Genomic DNA, 17,813 nt, shown 5'->3' with positions numbered 1-17,813 from the left:
ATTGGGCGCTGTTCAGTAGAGGAAGAAGCGGCAACCACAACACCTTCCATAAAGGTAATAGACGATCAAAGAACAACCTTTCAACTTTCGATCAAAGGCAAATAACTTGGTATTTGGATGCTATGTCCGAATTCTATTGCTCATTCCGTCTCGCCCTGCTAAACTTGTTTGTTTAAAAAGTCTCTCTGTAACAGCAGACCTCTCGATCTACTTTAGCAAATAAGCGGCTAACGAGGGTCAGCTAACTAACTGCCATCAAGGTGGTTTTTTTTTTTTTTTTTTTTTTTTTGGGGGGGGGGGGGGCGGGGGTTAACGGATATGTTAAGATTTTTTCGAAACTTTTAAGCAAATGCGCCGTCGCTGAGCGAGCAGTAAAACCGCTTACTGTATTTCATGGACTGTCCTGTCTCCCAAACTTGACACAGTTTGGAACTTCAGAAGCTAAGCAGCTAAGGCTAGCAGGTAACAGTTTTATCTCCGAAATGGTTGCTTCAAAGACAGGCACCGAGTCGCTTAAAATATACAATTGCTAAGAAGTTAAATCATGTGCTTTCGTGATATGTACGTTTCTCTTTTCCACCAACTACAGCCTCCGAGGTGACGCTCCGTGTCGACGTACTGCTCTTTATTTTGGTCGAGTTGACTTAGTCATGCGGTGACTCCATCCAAATCTAATGTCATGCCGTGCACATCTCGTTTTTACGTGGCACTAACTTACATGCGTGATATTTTGTCCATCTAAACTATTTTCTAATGTCTGAAAATGTTTCCAGATATATAAGAGTTGGACTACGTGTTTAATTGTAAAGCGAATGTGAGTCGACTTCGGGACAAACTGAATGTCAAAATCCATTCGCATTTGGGTCTTTTTTTATAAGTCTGGTGTGACGGTTAACATTCGTTACTGTTTTGATGCTGTCGATATAACTAGCAAACACTACCGGGCTTCCTCTAACATTCCAAAAACATGCATGATAAGTTATTTGAATAATCTAAACTACCCATATATGTTTGTGGTTGTTTTTCTACATGTACCCTGTAATTGACTGGGGAACATCCCACGGTGTACACTGCCTCTTGCCCATAATCACCCTGGAAAGGCTTCAGCTCCCCGTGACCCAGAATAGAATGAGCCTTATAGAAGATGGATAAACCTGTAACAAAAGTGTCATGTTGCACACAGTGTTGGTCAACTATTTGGACAGAGCAAGTAATATTACGCCACGCAAGAACAAAATGTTCTATTTTCACATAACGTACATGTTTTCTGAAAATATCTGGATTTCATCTAGCCTCACCTGTCCGTGACTTGTTTGTGAAAATTCTTTGACACATTTGATGATGGATGGATACTTTATTAATCCTGTTGAGGAGATTCAGGATACACCCAGCTATTTAATTCTCTTGTGTACAATCACTCAACAGTAGCGCTGATTTAATTACCTCAAAATGTACATTGACTGTATTGAGAGAGAGTAAAAAGAATCCAATTTGATCACATAACTTAAGGCTGTTCTATGTGTACTTCTGTACCTTTCATAAACATATTGTGACCTAAAATCACAGTCCTCTCCAAAGGTATTGGAACGACAATGTCAATTCCTTTGTTTTTGTTGTATCCTGAAGACATTTTGGGTTTCAGATCAAAAGATGAATATGAGACAAATGTTCAGAATTCCAGCTTTTATTTCATGGTATTTAGATCTAGATGTGTTAAACAACTCACAACAGAGCACCTTTAATTGAACCCACCCACTTTTCAAGTGAGTATTGGAACATGTGACCTTTGGGACTAGTCGGCATGCTTCGGTTGGGCCGGCCTGGGGGCTGGGTGGCGTCCCCCTGGTTGGATCCCCTGCTGGACAGGCCCGCTGACTTGGCCCCCCCCCCCCCCCCTTGTGGGCGGAGCGGGCCTTTCCTCATTGTGCCCCCTCAGCAACTCCGTACACCAGTCGACTATCATGCATGTGATATGGTGTTCATTCACTAATAATTTCGATAGACACTTTATAGGCTTTAATTGCTTGTGCTGGGATCACAAATGACAACACAGGTTATACTAACATATCAACTCACAGGTTCTTAAAGGTGTTTAGACACTGAAACAAAATAATCCCACCACAGCACTTGTCAGCAACACTGCCTTGCTCATTTAACACATCCTGTCGTGTCTTGCCCTTTTCTGTCCTCTCATCTAGTTCTCTTGGTTAGAACTATTGGATGTCCTCACCGGGTGTCCCCCCACATCCACAAATAAGAACACGATTTGACTCTGACCCTCTGTCTGTCCCTTTAAACTCTATTCTGTCCAATTGCATTTTCAATAAACACCAGAATAATTAAAATAAGCAGGAGTATTTCAAACTTCCCTGTTGCACAGCAAAACTGTTCAGCACAAAAGGCATACCGAGCCACCATTCTGCAAGGCCATTCAGATGAACAGGACAGGTTTTAAAAAAAAAAAAAAAAAAAAAAAAAAAAGGTGACTGATGGGTGTTTCTAGTTTCTCAGGTGTTGCCTTTTAGATTGATTGCTTAAACATTAGATAGTACTTGTTTTTGGCTTTAGGTTTCACCTGTGAAGACCAGTGAGATGTCTATGGGAGAAAAGCAAACCATTTTGAAGCTGAGAGAAGAGGGAAAATCGATCAGAGGTATTGCACAAACACTGGGAACAGCCAATACAACAATTTAGAATGTCCTGAAAAATAAACTACTGGTGTACTGAGCAACAGACATTGAACAGGTCGTCCAAGGCTATCAACATCTGTTGATGACAGAAACATTGTAAGAACTGTGAAGAAACACCCAAAGACGACAGTCAGTGACATCAGTGCCAACCTCGACAGAGCAGGGGTGAAGGTATCACAATCCACTGTTCACAGAAGACTTTGAGAGAAGAAATATCCAGGCCATACCACAAGATGCAAACCAGTCATCAGCAAAAATAATTGGAGGATTGGATTTTGCAAAGAAGTATAGCCACAAAAGTTTTGGAACAAAATTTTATGGACTGATGAAACAAAGATGAATCTCTACCAAAATGATGGAAAGTCCAAAGTATGGAGAAAGAAAGGATCTGCTTATGATCCAAAACACAAGCTCATCTGTGAAGCATAGTGGAGGTATTGTCATGGCTTGGGCTTGCATGGCTGCTTCAGGAACGGGCTCGCTAGTGTTTATTGATGATGTAACTCATGATGGCAGCAGCAGGATGAATTCTGGTCTACATAACAATTTTGTCTGGCAATTTACAGAAAAATGCATCCAAACTAATCAGGAGAAGCTTCATCATGCAACAGGACACTGACCCAAAAACACATTGCCAACACAACAAAGGACTTCATCACGGGGGGGGGGGGGGGGAAAGTGGAAGGTCTTAGACTGGCCAAGTCAATCACCGGCTCTTAACCAAATAGAGCATGCATTTTAGCTCCTGAAGAGGAGATTGAAGGGAGAAACCCCCAGAAACAAACAGGAACTGAAAGAGACTTCAGTAAAGGCCTGGAAAAGAGTTCCAATGAAGAATGCAACAGTGTGGTGAAGTCAATAGGTCGCAGGCTTGATGACGTTATTGCTAGTAACGGTTATGCCACCAAGAATTAAATCTTATTCACTTTAAGTTAATTTAATGTCTGTTCCAATATTTTTACTTATTTGAAAACTGGATGGCTTCAAACAAACGTCTTGAGTTGTTTAACACATCTAGATGTAAAGACTATGAAATGAAAGCTGGCATTCTGAACTTTTGTCTCATTAATCTTTTGATCTGAAACCCAAATGTCTTCAGTATACAACAAAAATAAAATAATTGACCTTGCCGTTCCAATACCTTTGGAGGGGACTGTATGTAGACAGAGTGACTCCACCTTGTTCTTTTACATTTCCTTCTTGTTTCTTCATAACTGTGCTGTCACAATGCCACTTGCTTTCCTTCCTCTTTTTATGCATCAATCTTCATATGATATCATAGTCCCGTGTTTTCTCAGACTCAATGCGGTAAGAACTGCTCTAGTTTTGGGCTCCATCATTCGCGACAGGGGATGCAAATCCACCTCACCTTGTTTATGTGTGCGTGTCTTGTTTCAGGTAAAGCATGGCAATGACGGGCCAGAGCTCATGCTCCTCCATGAGTAACCACACCAAGGAACGTGTCACTATGGCCAAGGTGACCCTCGAGAACTTCTATAGTAACCTCATTGCCCAGCACGAGGAAAGAGAGATGAGGTAAACGTGACCAAGTTAAACTGCCTCTTTGTACTGCTTGGACTCAGTATCCCAGAATAGTTTGGGCTGATATAAACATCCAATTCCAAGATAACTGTACTCTGCCTCTCATGGTCAGGCAGGTAAAACTCTAAACTCATGACAGAGCTCAAGTGTGGGGGAACCTTTTAGATAGAATAAAAGGGAGTGTGACGAGTGGTCTTAAAATAAAATCCTTAGGCTAGTGGTTAAGTGTTAGAGGGGAAAAAAACACTTGTTGAGCCTCTTGGCAATCTTTTTTCTGAGACATGAAGTCTGTTTCATGTCAGTTAATGTAAAAAAAAAGTTGTTCGTCTCATGCAACAGTTTGTATGACTCTGTTCAAAGAAATTCCAATTTTAATGATTACAGACGTAATGCATACTGCTTCAAATCTGTGACACAAAATGTAAGGTGGGGGGCGGCGGGTTGAGTGACATATTTCTCTCCAGATTAAGAGGAGATGCTTGTATACAGTTTCTTGTCCCTACAATTCAGTTCCTCACCATTGTATCATTCAGTGTAAAATATTGTATCTGGTAGAATTGACTGTAGCTGCAGCAAAACAGTAGCAAACTGTAAAATTGTTGTCCCAGGCAAAAAAAACTGGAGAAGGTGATGGATCAAGAAGGCTTGGCTGATGAAGAAGTGAGTGATAACATGATTTGAAGTAATAGAATTAAAAAGACTGTTATTGTCTGGTGTTGTGCTGTATGTCTCTAATGGCAACAATGTTGTGTTTACAGAAAAGTCGCCGGCGTACGGAGCATGCAAGGAAAGAGTCCGACTTTCTTCGTCTAAAGCGTACCCGACTCGGTCTGGAAGACTTTGAGTCCCTCAAGGTGATCGGCCGTGGAGCCTTTGGAGAGGTAAAACCACTAATTCACAAATACTGAATCCTGAATGCCATTGTAGAACTACATACAGTGGGTACGGAAAGTATTCAGGCGCCCTTAAATTTTTCACTCTTTTTTTATTTTGCAGCCATTTGCTAAAATCATTTGTCCTTTTCCCCCACATTAATGTACACACAGCACCCCATATTGACAGAAAAAAAACAGAATTGTTGAAATTTTTGCAGATTGTTTTTCACACCTGGATTTGGGGAACATCTGCCATTCCTCCTTACAGAGTCTCTCCAATTCTGTCAGGTTGGATGGTGAACGTTGGTGGGCAGCCATTTTCAGGTCTTTCCAGAGATGCTCAATTGGGTTTAAGTCAGGGCTCTGGCTGGGTCATTCAAAACAGTGACGGAGTTGTTCTGAAGCCACTCCTTCAGTATTTTAGCTGTGTGCTTAGGGTCATTGTCTTTTTTTAAAGTGAACCTTCGGCCTAGTCTGAGGTTCTGAGCACTCTGGAGAAGGTTTTCATCTAGGATATCCCCGTACTTGGCTGCATTCATCTTTCATTCACCAGTCTCCCTGTCCCTGCAGCTGAAAAACACACCCACAGCATGATGCTGCCACCACCATGCTTCACTGTTGGGACTGTATTGTGCAGGTGATGAGCACTGTCTGATTTTCTCCACACATGCCATTTAGAATTAAGGCCAACAATTTCCATCTTGGTCTCATCAGACCAGAGAATCTTATTTCTCACCACCTTGGATTCTTTCAGGTGTTTTTTAGCAAACTCCATGCGGGCTTTCATGTGTCTTGCACAGAGGAGAGGCTTCTGTCGGGCTACTCTGCCATAAAGCTCCGACTGGTGGAGGGCTGCAGTGATGGTTGACTTTCTAGAACTTTCTCCCATCTCCCTACTGCATCTCTGGAGCTCAGCCACAGTGATCTTTGGGTTCTTCTTAACCTCTCTCACCAAGGCTGTTCTCCCCCAATTGCTCAGTTTGGCCGGACTGCCATCTCTTAGAAGGGTTCTGATCGTCACAAACGTCTTCCATTTCAGGGTTATGGAGGCCACTGTGCCCTTAGGAACCTTAAGTGCAACAGACATCTTTTTTGTAACCTTGGCCAGATCTGTGCCTTGCCACAATTCTGTCTCTGAGCTCTTCAGGCAGTTTCTTTGACCTCATGATTCTCATTTGCTCTGACATGCACTGTGAGCTGTTAGGTCTTATATAGACAGGTGTGTGGCTTTCCTAATCAAATCCAATCAGTATAATCAAACACAGGTGGACTCCAATGAAGGTGTAGAACCATTTTAAGGATGATCAGAAGAACTGGACAGCACCCAAGTTAAATATGAGTGTCACAGCAAAGGGTCTGAATACTTATGGCTGTGGGATATTTGAGTTTTTCTTTTTTTAATAAACCAGCAATTCTGTTTTTCTTCTGTCAATATGGGTGCTGTGTGTACAGTAATGAGGAAAAAAATGAACTTAAATGATTTCAACAAATGGCTGCAATATAACAAAGAGTGAAACATTTAAGGGGGTCTGAAAACTTTCCGTACCCACTATATAGCGGTCAGTGTGTCCTCAGCCTTCTCTATTTGGATAAACATTGACAAAGAAGACAGATTGTTAGTGACATCTGCAAGTACGTCATGGTCAAAGTCACTGAGACCACATAAAATCAGCTAAAGCGTTCATGTGGTTCGTATCAGCAGTGTTTTGTCTCGCTTTCTTGCAGGTGCGTCTGGTGCAGAAGAAGGACACTGGGCACGTCTACGCCATGAAGATCCTTCGCAAAGCTGACATGCTGGAGAAAGAACAGGTGAGGTGAAGGTGAGGCAGCACTGCTCCTTATCTGGTGTCATTCCTTTTAATGGTCGGTTTGATTGAGTAAGGTGGGTCACATACGTGCTGAGCGGGACATCCTGGTGGAGGCAGACAGCCTGTGGGTGGTCAAGATGTTCTACAGCTTCCAGGATAAGATGAACCTCTACCTCATCATGGAGTTCCTACCTGGAGGTACGAGCGTTGCCGCCAAGTTTACAGAACCAAAAATCATAAATGAAAGTGAAGACAGTAAGTATGCATTTGCTTGTCACCCTTATAGGAGACATGATGACCCTCCTGATGAAGAAGGACACGCTGACGGAAGAGGCCACTCAGTTCTACATCGCAGAGACAGTGCTAGCCATCGATTCCATTCATCAGCTGGGGTTCATCCACAGAGACATCAAGCCAGACAACCTCCTGCTGGACTCCCGGGTGAGTTAGGAAGCATTTTAGTCTGTCCAATTGCCCTTTTAAGCACACATGCGGAATAGAGATTGTTGCTACCTACTACGGTGTTGGAAGTTTAAATAAAAAAGAAAATAGTGCGTGGGCGATATGGCCTTAAAATAAAACCGCAAAAGATGTTTGCTTATAGAAGACGTAATGACAATTTATGACATTATTCAAAATAAGTTTGATTTCTCTCTCTCCCCCTCCTTCTGGAATTTGCTTTATTTCTGCTGATATCAAAAAAGCGTTGAAGCCATTTTTTTTCTAGGAAGTTTTGTCCCCAGCATCAACTTCCACAGAAATCATAGAGTGAAGATAACGGCCTTCTCTTGTAGGGGGAAAAAAACAACTTTTGTCAAAACGTGTATGTCAACACAATTTTTAATAAATTAACATTTTAAATGAATTTAAAATGAACTGCATGGCTTGGCTAATTATGTCTTGTTGAAAAGTAACGCCACACCCCTTCCAGCACTGACTGTGATTTTATACAGTACCTCCTCTCTGTTTGCAGCCATGTTGTTAGTGCAAGCAGTGCACATCAACAAGGTAGTGTTTTGAGCTACGGAAGCCGCAAAAAGAAATCACTTAAAGATTTGCAACTAAGTCAAATTAATTGAATCGCCCAGACCTAAGATGAAAACATGAACGTTTCTGAAGTGCTAACGAAGGCTCCATGTGTTGACGTTTCAGGGTCATGTGAAGCTGTCTGACTTTGGACTGTGCACGGGACTGAAGAGAGCACATCGGACAGAATTCTACAAGAACCTGAACCATAGCCTGCCCAGTGACCTCAGTAAACAAAGTCAGGCAACCTCTTCCTTTTACAATGTAAATTACATAATACACGTGTGTATATATTAGCAATTACATAATTTTTCTGTGCAGGACAATTTTATTAGAATCCGGTTGAAATTATGTGTACAGTATTTGAAGCAGTTCGAGACCTCAAATCCAAAAATTGTGACTCTTCAATTTTATGAGGACAGTATTTTACTCACAGGCATCAGAGTCATTCAAAAGTTTATCCAAATGGTTTTGTTGAACAACCTTTATACAGTATCATAAAAAACTGTTTTATATCCATCTTACATAATGTTTCTACTCAGGGTTTGAACATAGTCTATTTGGAAGGCTGCTGTAGTTCCTTTTTTTTTTTTTTTTTTTCTAGTGTAAAAGCATTGTAATACTAACGGATTGTCCCCTCACAGCCTTCCAGAACATGAACTCCAAGAGAAAAGCAGAGACCTGGAAGAGAAACAGGAGGCAGTTGGTACGAACAAGAAAGCGCAGTTACTCTGCATGCACACCACACAATAACTTCACTTTCTATTTAGTATACATAAAATTAATGGAAATGGCAGAGCAGCTGCCTACAGACTGTTGGTCTTAAAGGAGACATTATGCTTTTTTTTTTTTTTTTCTTCAAAATTTGTAAACAATTCTTAGGTGTCTTAATAACATACTGTATCTATGACATGCTTTTGTCGAATTAACCCAATGATCAAGAATGAATAAAATTTTCTCCATCATTGTTCCTGCTTTGCCAAACACAAGCCGGTTTAGGTGCCGGGCCTCTCATGCGTCCCCTCCCGTATACTGCTGGGCAAATTGCATAGTCTAGCTTTTTTTGAATGACAACCAGTGGGCTGGATGTGGCCGGGCGAGTATGTGTGTGTTCTGGCTTCTACTAGTGGAAGCAGAGCCCAGAGTGTGCAAAACAAGTAAGTACCATAACAATGAAAGCATTTTTGTAGCACATGGACATATCGCTAACACAAACAAAAGCACCCCGCCGCTCCGCTAATAACTTTACCAAGCAATCACATAAGCGCTACTAGTCCGTGAACCAAAGAAAAGTTAATGCAGATCTGCTTACATGGGGTTAGGCCACCACTGGCCAATTTAACCTCACATACACGCACACCTAAAGAGAACACCCATAGAATTTTTATCACTTGTAGAGTCAGCATTTCAGGCACTCCAGAGACTCAACTATTTGGATGCAAACATCCATCCATCCATTTTCTACCGCTTATCCGAGGTCAGGTCGCAGGGGCAGTAGCTTTAGCAGGGATGACCAGACTTCCCTCTCCCCAGCCACTTCATCCAGCTCTTTCGGGGGGATACCGAGGCATTCCCAGGCCAGCCGAAAGACGTAGTCTCTCCAGCGTGTCCTGGGTCGTCCCTGGGGTCTCCTCCTGGTGGCACGTGCCCAGAACACCTCATCAGGGAGGCGTCTGGGAGGCAACCGAATCACATGCCCCAGCCACCTCATCTGGCCATCTAGTCTTAGATCCTCCCGGATGACAGAGCTTTTCACCCAAACTCTTAAGGCAGAGCCCGGACACCTTGCGGAGGAAACTCATTTCGGCCGCTTGTATCCGGGATCTTGTTCTTTCTGTCACGACCCACAGCTCGTGACCATAGTTGAGGGTAGGAACGTAGATTGACCGGTAAATTGAGGAAATTCTGGCCCACATCTGGTGTCTCAGGAGGGGGAAGCAGTGCACCATCAACACTGTGTAGCGGTGATGGGGCGTTGCTGACCTCGGCTCGGGAGGTTGTGAGTCGGTGGGGAGAATACTTCGACAACCTCCTCAATTCCACCAACACGCCTTCCCATTAGGAAGCAGAGTCTTGGGGTATGGGTTACCGAACCCCCTGATACGAGCTGTTTCGTCCATGTACGACCGGAGTCAGAGATTGGTCCGCATATCCGGCAGCAAGTCTGACTTGTTTCCAGTGAGGGTTGGATTCCGCCAAGGCTGCCCTTTGTCGCCGATTCTGTTCATAACTTTTATGGACCGAATTATTAGGCGCAGCCGAGGCGTAGAAGGGGTCCGGTTTGGTGACCTCAGTATTGCATCTCTGCTTTTTCCAGATGATGTGGTTCTGTTGGCTTCATCAAGCCGTGATCTCCAACTCTCACTGGAGCAGTTCGCTGCCGAGTGTGAAGCGGCTGGGATGAGAATCAGCACCTCCAATTCTGAGACCATGGTCCTCAGTTGGAAAAGGGTGGCGTGCCCTCTCCAGGTCGGGGATGAGATCCTGCCCCAAGTGGAGGAGTTCAAGTATCCTGGGATACAAACATTAAACCATAATATGTCTCCTTTACGGAAATAAGGCTAATTATATTGGCCCATCTCAAAGCTTTGCGCGTTCATGACCAAGCCAAACTTTAGTGTCAAGTGGACTCAAGTAATATTCAAAAGAGCAAGTACAAGGATGTCACCATGAGGCATCGTAACACACAATTTACAATGTGCTATTAAGCAGTCACAACTTAAGCTGATGGAACATGAATGTTCGACTGTAACCAAACTACAAGTACTGACCACCTTGAATCATAAAGACATTTAAGTGTTTCTTTATTGTGTCACTCATGTATACAAGGTGTCATTGGCAAAAAAAAAAAAGTAAAGCAGACATAAAGGAATCGATAACTGCCTTCTTTGTCATATGGCCAACACTTGGATGTCATCTTCATCAATTATGGATGTTGGAGTTATACAGCACCTACTGTAATTTCTCGTGTATAATTCAAATTATTTTCACAAAAAGGCAATAATGCGCATTATACATGGGTATAAGGTAAAATGGAAAAAACCTTCACATTTTATAGATGTATGCTGCCATCTAGAGTTTATGAAAAAGCTGTACACGTTCATTCCAATATGCTACTGCCACCTAGAGGTTATGAAAGGTGTACACTTTCATTCTAATATGCCTCCGCCACCTAAAGGTTATGAAAAAGGTGTAGCCTACACTTTCATTCCAATATGACAGGGGTACGTATGACTGCATATATGTACAGTTGTGCTCATAAGTTTACATACACTGGCAGAGTTTGTGAAATACTGTGTTTTGTGAATTTTGAAATAGCAAGTAAATAAAAATAAACTATTACGTGTTCAAAATAAGCGCTTCAGAATAATTCTTTGAAAAAACGAACAAAATACAGATAATGTTTTGATCATATGGGTAGAAGCAAAATCATGCATTTTAAAAATGCATTATACATAGAAGGGTTATCCAGACTTTTGAGGTCAACTCTGGGGGTGCATATTATACATGGGTGTGCATTATACACTGGAAATTACGGTAATTCATAATGTAAATTGCAGAAAGAAATTCAACTCCAGCTCATGTCATTATTTTGTTACTCACCCAAGCTCTCTTATTTCAGGCCTTCTCCACCGTGGGAACACCAGACTACATCGCTCCTGAGGTTTTTATGCAGAACGGATACAACAAGCTTTGTGATTGGTGGAGTCTAGGTGTCATCATGTATGAGATGCTAATAGGTAAGAGCCAGCAACATCACGTGACCCTCTGTTGTCAAGTTGGAGACCAGGCCAGATAAGGTAGCAGTAATGCATGTTGTGTGTGGGTTCTTCGCTTTCTTCAGGTTATCCGCCATTCTGCTCGGAGACACCTCAGGAGACATACAGGAAAGTGATGAACTGGCGGGAGACGCTCACTTTTCCACCAGAAGTGCCAATTTCCGAAAAGGCCAAAGACCTCATCCTCAGGTAGGAGCGCCCGGCTTATGTCAGTCACTTTGGCCGTAGGCATGCTGCATGCGGCAGCTAGTGGGGCTCGGAGATGCTTGGTTCCATTTGTTATTCTGGGATCTCGTTTGATGTGTGTCCCACATCTGATGCACACAAAAATGAGTAGGGACGCATAAAGTAGAATCAGTTCGCGCCTGAGGATGGAATGCTATGGTTTAGTATTGTGGTGTGGTGCTGCGAATACGGTGTATGATTATTTTTTTTTTTGACAATACAGGGCTCTAGAGTGCGGCTAATTTGGTCGCATACTGTATGTGCGCTAATTTCTGAATGGTGTGGCTAAAAAAAAAAAAAAAAGGCTCTACCTGTACGCCCAGCCATTTGATGAAGAAAATAACATTTCCGTGAACGCAGAGCACCTGAAACCCATTGTGGTCTCTAAGCCAATCAATGATCGTGAAGGGCGGGAGAGTCCCCCCTCCCCCGCCCTCTGATTGGCCGGGTGCTTGCCTGTGTATGTGCGCGTATGTGCGTGGGTGTGTGCCTATGTGCGCGCGCGCATACTTTTAATGCGGTTTTCTGATGGCGAGCCGGTAGCTGGACAGTTCCAGAAAGTTGAGCAGCATGAATGGATTGAGTTCCAAAGCCTAACGCCACCGCGTTGATGTAGGAGCATTTTGGATTTAAGCCAGATGAACGCGGCCATCCCACTAACACCGACGAGCTGGTATGTTAAATATGTATGAAATCGCAACAAAGACAAGACAACACAACTTAAAACCTCAAAGTGACAAAATCCATTTTAAACACAACCATCCCACCCAATTTATTCAGCTGGGAACAAAAAACACGGTGGGACATTTCTCGTTTCCATTCAGCTTGCAATTATGGAACTCTTTGCCCAGCAATGCAAATACAAACTTGACAGCGTATTTGGTGCATGTATGCTTACATTATATACAGTATAGCGTTACGAAGTATTGTAAGAGATGTAGCCATTGAGCATGTTGACAAGCAACGTTTAAAGAAAGGCTACAGACTTTTGAAAATCTTAAATCAAAACCGGTTGCTTTGATCTACTTGTTGTGCTGTTATTAATGTTGCTATACTTTGCACTTTTGCTTAATCAACTGAAAACATAATTGGCAGTACACTGTATTGCCTTTGAAGGCATTGTGTGTAATCTGTTCATCTGTGTAAAATCTGTGAGCATTTTTATTTTTTATCTAAGATATTTTATTTATTGTTCTACATTACAATACGAATGTTCAATGTTTTTCAAGTTCATTGTTCATAAAAAGGATGTACTTGAATTATTCCGCTCTATCAATATATAAGTCGCATTAAATACATCGACGATACTATCGTTAGTCGTGATAGTTTTGGGGAAAATAGATCGTCTTGAAATTTTTTAATTAAAAAACTAAACGTATATTGAGAGAGAGCGAGAGCAATGGATAACACAAAAATATTGTACAAACAGTATAACTAAAGGCCTATTTGTACTCCTGCGGGTGTGCGGCCGACAACGCTCGCATTGCATCACCTGACCGACGAATTGGCCCGCGCGGCCCCTCTGCGTACCTTGACACGCGCACTGGCAAAAATTGTTGCTGCGCGTCGAACGCTGCGGAGGTAATCTCTCGTGATTGGTCCGTTTTAGTCACAGGCTGTGATGACGTACTCAGCGTGCCCCTTGGTTCTATATACCATCTACGCCGCCGCCTTCTCTGATCGATTTTTGCAGCATAATTAAAGGTATCATCTGGTCATCTAGGTCCATTTATTCTAGCAGACACTGTTCCACGGTCGCCATTGTTGTTGCTTTGTTCCTTGTTACTGAAAGGAAAGGAAAAACGGCTTCCGGAAATGGCCAATAAAATGCAGAGGAAACTCCACCCTGTGGTGTCCTAGCTAATACCAGCCGTAGCGACACCCCCGACTTGGAGGTGAACTGCAGTACATTTTCAGAACAGTGCGCCTGGGTTGCGCTCGAATATAAAGGCAAACTACGCGCGGGACAGCCGCAGTGACGTCAGCGCGAGTATAAAGAAGCCTTAAGGCTTTTTATTTGGGTGCAGGTTCTGCTGTGAAGAGGAGCACAGGACCGGTGCTGCTGGTGTGGAAGAAATCAAGACTAATCCGTTCTTTGAGGGCGTGGACTATGACCATATCAGGTTGCGACTGTTCATTCCATATTTGAGCAACAGTGTGCACATAAATGTATTTTAAGCACAAACTACAAATGTGAAGAAAAGCTCAGCTGTTTGGTTGGTTAACACAAGAAATGCTAGGGTTTTGAACTTTCCAATATCCCCAGTTTTATTTAATGCAGCATAGCAATAATCCTCACTGTAAATTATAAACACATACAGCTAAAGTTTGTCCCGAGGTTAATCTACTTCACATCTGTGTGGCTTTTTAATCTGACCAGATGCACGATCAAATCGTGAGTGTATCAAAACAAGTGAGTGATTGTCGTCTTAGTCGAGATCAGAATGTGGCGGGAATGCGGGTGACCACACCTTCTTTTATGACTTGCACACCCAGCGGGTGGAAAGCATGTCCCTGCTATTTAAAGACCCCGTTTGGAGAAAAAGACGTCACACAGGAACGAGCAAAGACGCACAACGCTATCGTACTTTGTGTCTCATGTAAGAGTCGTACTCCTGGATTAGGTTGATACATACAGAGTAGTTGTAAATTACACATTGAAGTAGTGATGAGATCATGCAAAATGAGTTAACATGACAACCTGCTTGGATCTGCAGAGAAAGGCCGGCCGCCATCCCCATTGAGATTAAAAGCATCGACGACACCTCAAACTTTGATGAATTCCCCGATTCTGATATCCTCACACCAACAGGTATGATTGCAATCACACATTTAGTCCATTTGAAACAAGCCACTAGGGCTTTCACGAGGGCTGCACAATTAGGGCCAAAATGATAATCACGATTATTTTGATCAATATTGTAATTGTGATTATAACGATTATTCCTCATGTTGGGGAAAGTGTCTGTATTTGTATTGCCCCGCTTTTCAACAAACAATATCGTTACGTTTTCTGTGCAAAATGAAACTTCAAATAAGAATAAATGTTCGATAATAAAAAAATACAATTTATCAAAGAATTTCATATTTATCAAGGGCTAACTGAATAACTATACTATTAAAGAGTGCAATCACGACATGCAACTCAATGGAAGCAAATACAGTTTATACGTAAACTAAACCATAACATTAGGCTGTAAGCACCGACTTTTCATTTGAAAATCCCCGTCGTCAATATCGTGAATTGTCAGTGAAGGGCACGTCTCCGTTGTTCTGCTTCACCGTTGGTCAGTCGTGCGCGGTCACAAACTGCAAAGAACCCGACAGTTGTGATTTCCCTCTCTATTTACTCCTGGCGTCTTTCAATGCGGTCAGTATAGCGCCTCGTTCCGAGTTGTGTGTGTTCGTCCCCAATTAACACACACAGGAAAGTTAACTGTTTATTAAGCAAAACCTCAGCGGCACACTTTTATTCAACCAGTTGTTGACTACAGCGAACGCATTTGATTGCCAGGTGAAGGGCTCGTCTCCAGCGGACCAACCACACAGTCCTGCAGCCCTGAAGGCGGGCCTTATTTTTCATGATTTCCAAGGCATAAAAAAACAACAACGATATTGTCGTGATAGTTTTGGGGGAAAATATATCATCCTAAAAAATGATATCGTGACAGGCCTAGGCTTGGTTCTGTTCGACTTCACCTTGTGCGTTTATTTGAAAGAGGACCCAGTTGTCTTTCTGTTCCAAGTCTGAATAAATATAACCTTTGTGAATTATTTATTGTGATGGCTTGTAACGGGGTGATTAGGGTGCAAAATAAACTCATAAGTCAAGCTATTTGTACACAACTAAAAGTCACTTTTCCATGGCTTGTCTCCTTAAATAAGAGTTTTGTTGTCATAATCTCTTACAAATTTCCACCACCACATGTTGCGTGCTGACCTGACGTGAATGTGTATTCCTCCAGCCACTCAGGTCTCCAACCACTCGGACGCCGACCTGAAGAATAAAGACTGGGTGTTCATCAACTACACCTACAAACGCTTCGAAGGCCTCACCGCTCGAGGAGCTATCCCATCCTACATGAAGTCCACCAAGAGATGAAGCAGCCCACCAACAAGTCCTCGTCCTAACACCTGTCCCAGCATGGACAACTTGATGTCGCCCGCTGGGGAGATGAGGAATTTGTTTGGAAAAGGGCTCCCGTCGATCGCTTTGCACGGTAAAAATCGCTGCCTTCTTTGCTCTCCATCGTCACTTTTTCTGATGCTACCAGGGCCACCTTCCTGCTCTCCAAGGATTCTCTTCTCTTGACCGTTATGTCAGCCGAAGCGGCGGTGGGATATTTGGTTTGAACTCAAATACCAGCGACATCACATTCCCTCTTTCAAAGCCAGCACCTTTTTCCTCTTTCCAACCAGCGGCCTCTTTGTTTTCTCTATGCTCCACATTTATTAGACACTTGACAGGCGTCGAGTGCTCTCTTCAGGGATTTTGTCCAAATATGTTTGCTGCGAGCGCTGAATGGTGTCCAACCAAAGACTGCATCAAGAACCTCTCTCCTTCATGTCCCTGCGTAATAACTTAAAATGCTCGTTTTATACAAGACTTGCTTGATGATGACAAGAGGGAATTTAACATGTTACAGAGCACCTTATGTGATGTTCTAGTCTGGCCTCATCGTTTGGCAACTGGTTTTCTTTTTGGGATGGGGCTCCACGAACAAAAGCAGTAGTTAATGGTGAAATAACAAACATTCCCATGGACGCTAACACAAAAATCCTCTTTAAGGTGGACGGGAGCACATCCATCGAGGTCTCTTGTCCGAACTCAACCGATCTGAAGCTCCTTTGCTCTCGTCGACGTAAGCGAGGCCTTTGTGCATTTAGTTGAAACTGGAGTCACGCCATGTGCTTTATTTTTAAACACGCTCTCAACCCGGTCCACATGCGCAATGTTCACTCGTGAGCTGTAATTAGAAGGCCAGACCGCTCCCATGGCCACAATTTCCAGTATGCTGTCTTCTAAAATGAATGTAAGTCTTAAGGTGTAACACTTCTGTTTATTTACTCCCAATAATTCCAAATGCTGATTGTTTGAATGCACAAAATACTATTTTGGAAGGAAATGTGATTCTATTTGATCACACCCAAGTTATTGAATTGACGTCCACAATTGTCTTTGCTTTTAAGATGATCTTTTGTTTAAAATAACCATGATTTAATCGATTTTACAAATGGAAATTTTATGTACGCTCCCACAAGTCAAGTTTGGTCAAACATGCAAATGATGCTATCCAAAGCTGTGACATTGTTTCCGATGACATCGTATTGTCACATTTCAAACCCAACGGCTTGCTCAAATCACTTTGTAGCGTGTTTTATGACTGTATCATCATATTGCCTTTTTACATCAGCCATGCAACATTTAATGTGTTTTTATAAGACAAATTGGCATCCATTTCTAATTGTATGAAAGTTTATTACCTGTAATATATGATAAAGATGATGAGCACATTGTTATTTTAGAAAAGCCTTCAGTGGACATTTTCCTTTTGGCAGGGTACCCTTTTTTTTTTTTTTATAAAGGAAGTGATCTGTTACTGGAGTAATTGTGCTCAGTCGCCTTCAAAGCAATAGAGCCCATGTTGCCGTGATACGATCTGTGTGTTGTTACAAAGGATGCTCGTGTGTATGTTTGCTTCTGTAATCATCTCGAAGTGCGATGTACATTATAATTATTATTTAAACCACTTTGTGCTGATTTTTGTTGTTTTCTCTGCTATTTGACAATGAAGTACTCTGCACTTAACCATGCCGTCTCCTCAACTGCATCAACTCCACTTTCCCTGTGAGATAATAGTCCCAACA

The 17,813-nt window shown here is 42.5% G+C and overlaps 1 protein-coding gene across 6 annotated transcripts; it reads left to right on the top strand.

Moving 5' to 3' along the window:
* stk38a (serine/threonine kinase 38a) lies at window positions 1–17,754 on the top strand. Of its 6 annotated transcripts, none has more exons than XM_061687336.1 (15): window positions 36–54; window positions 2,569–2,653; window positions 4,089–4,226; window positions 4,841–4,892; window positions 4,991–5,113; window positions 6,833–6,916; window positions 6,990–7,113; window positions 7,202–7,356; window positions 8,068–8,179; window positions 8,586–8,647; window positions 11,564–11,681; window positions 11,786–11,909; window positions 13,973–14,068; window positions 14,663–14,757; window positions 15,911–17,754. In XM_061687336.1, the coding sequence occupies exons 3-15, from the start codon at window positions 4,096–4,098 to the stop codon at window positions 16,045–16,047; spliced, it is 1,413 nt and encodes a 470-aa protein (XP_061543320.1). In that variant the 5' UTR covers window positions 36–54; window positions 2,569–2,653; window positions 4,089–4,095; the 3' UTR covers window positions 16,048–17,754. The 6 variants fall into 6 exon arrangements, with proteins under 6 accessions (XP_061543292.1, XP_061543320.1, XP_061543329.1 ...); XM_061687318.1 differs by lacking the exon at window positions 36–54 and adding an exon at window positions 328–462; XM_061687308.1 differs by lacking the exon at window positions 2,569–2,653 and having other exon boundaries at window positions 1–54.
* Window positions 17,755–17,813: the final 59 nt, after the last annotated feature.

This window comes from Phycodurus eques, chromosome 1, assembly GCF_024500275.1.
Source record: "Phycodurus eques isolate BA_2022a chromosome 1, UOR_Pequ_1.1, whole genome shotgun sequence".
NCBI lineage: Eukaryota > Metazoa > Chordata > Actinopteri > Syngnathiformes > Syngnathidae > Phycodurus > Phycodurus eques.
The sequence above is the reverse complement of the archived record's forward strand: the minus strand, read 5'-3'. Positions and strand labels throughout refer to the sequence as shown.

What these genes read in the sequence shown, in the direction of transcription:
- stk38a (XM_061687308.1), top strand. Translation starts at nt 4,096, where the DNA reads ATGGCAATGACGGGCCAGAGCTCATGCTCCTCCATGAGTAACCACACC. An exon ending in AGAGAAACAGGAGGCAGTTG is followed by an intron (nt 8,648 to 11,563) that starts GTACGAACAAGA and finishes CTCTTATTTCAG; the next exon opens with GCCTTCTCCACCGTGGGAAC. An exon ending in GCCAAAGACCTCATCCTCAG is followed by an intron (nt 11,910 to 13,972) that starts GTAGGAGCGCCC and finishes ATTTGGGTGCAG; the next exon opens with GTTCTGCTGTGAAGAGGAGC.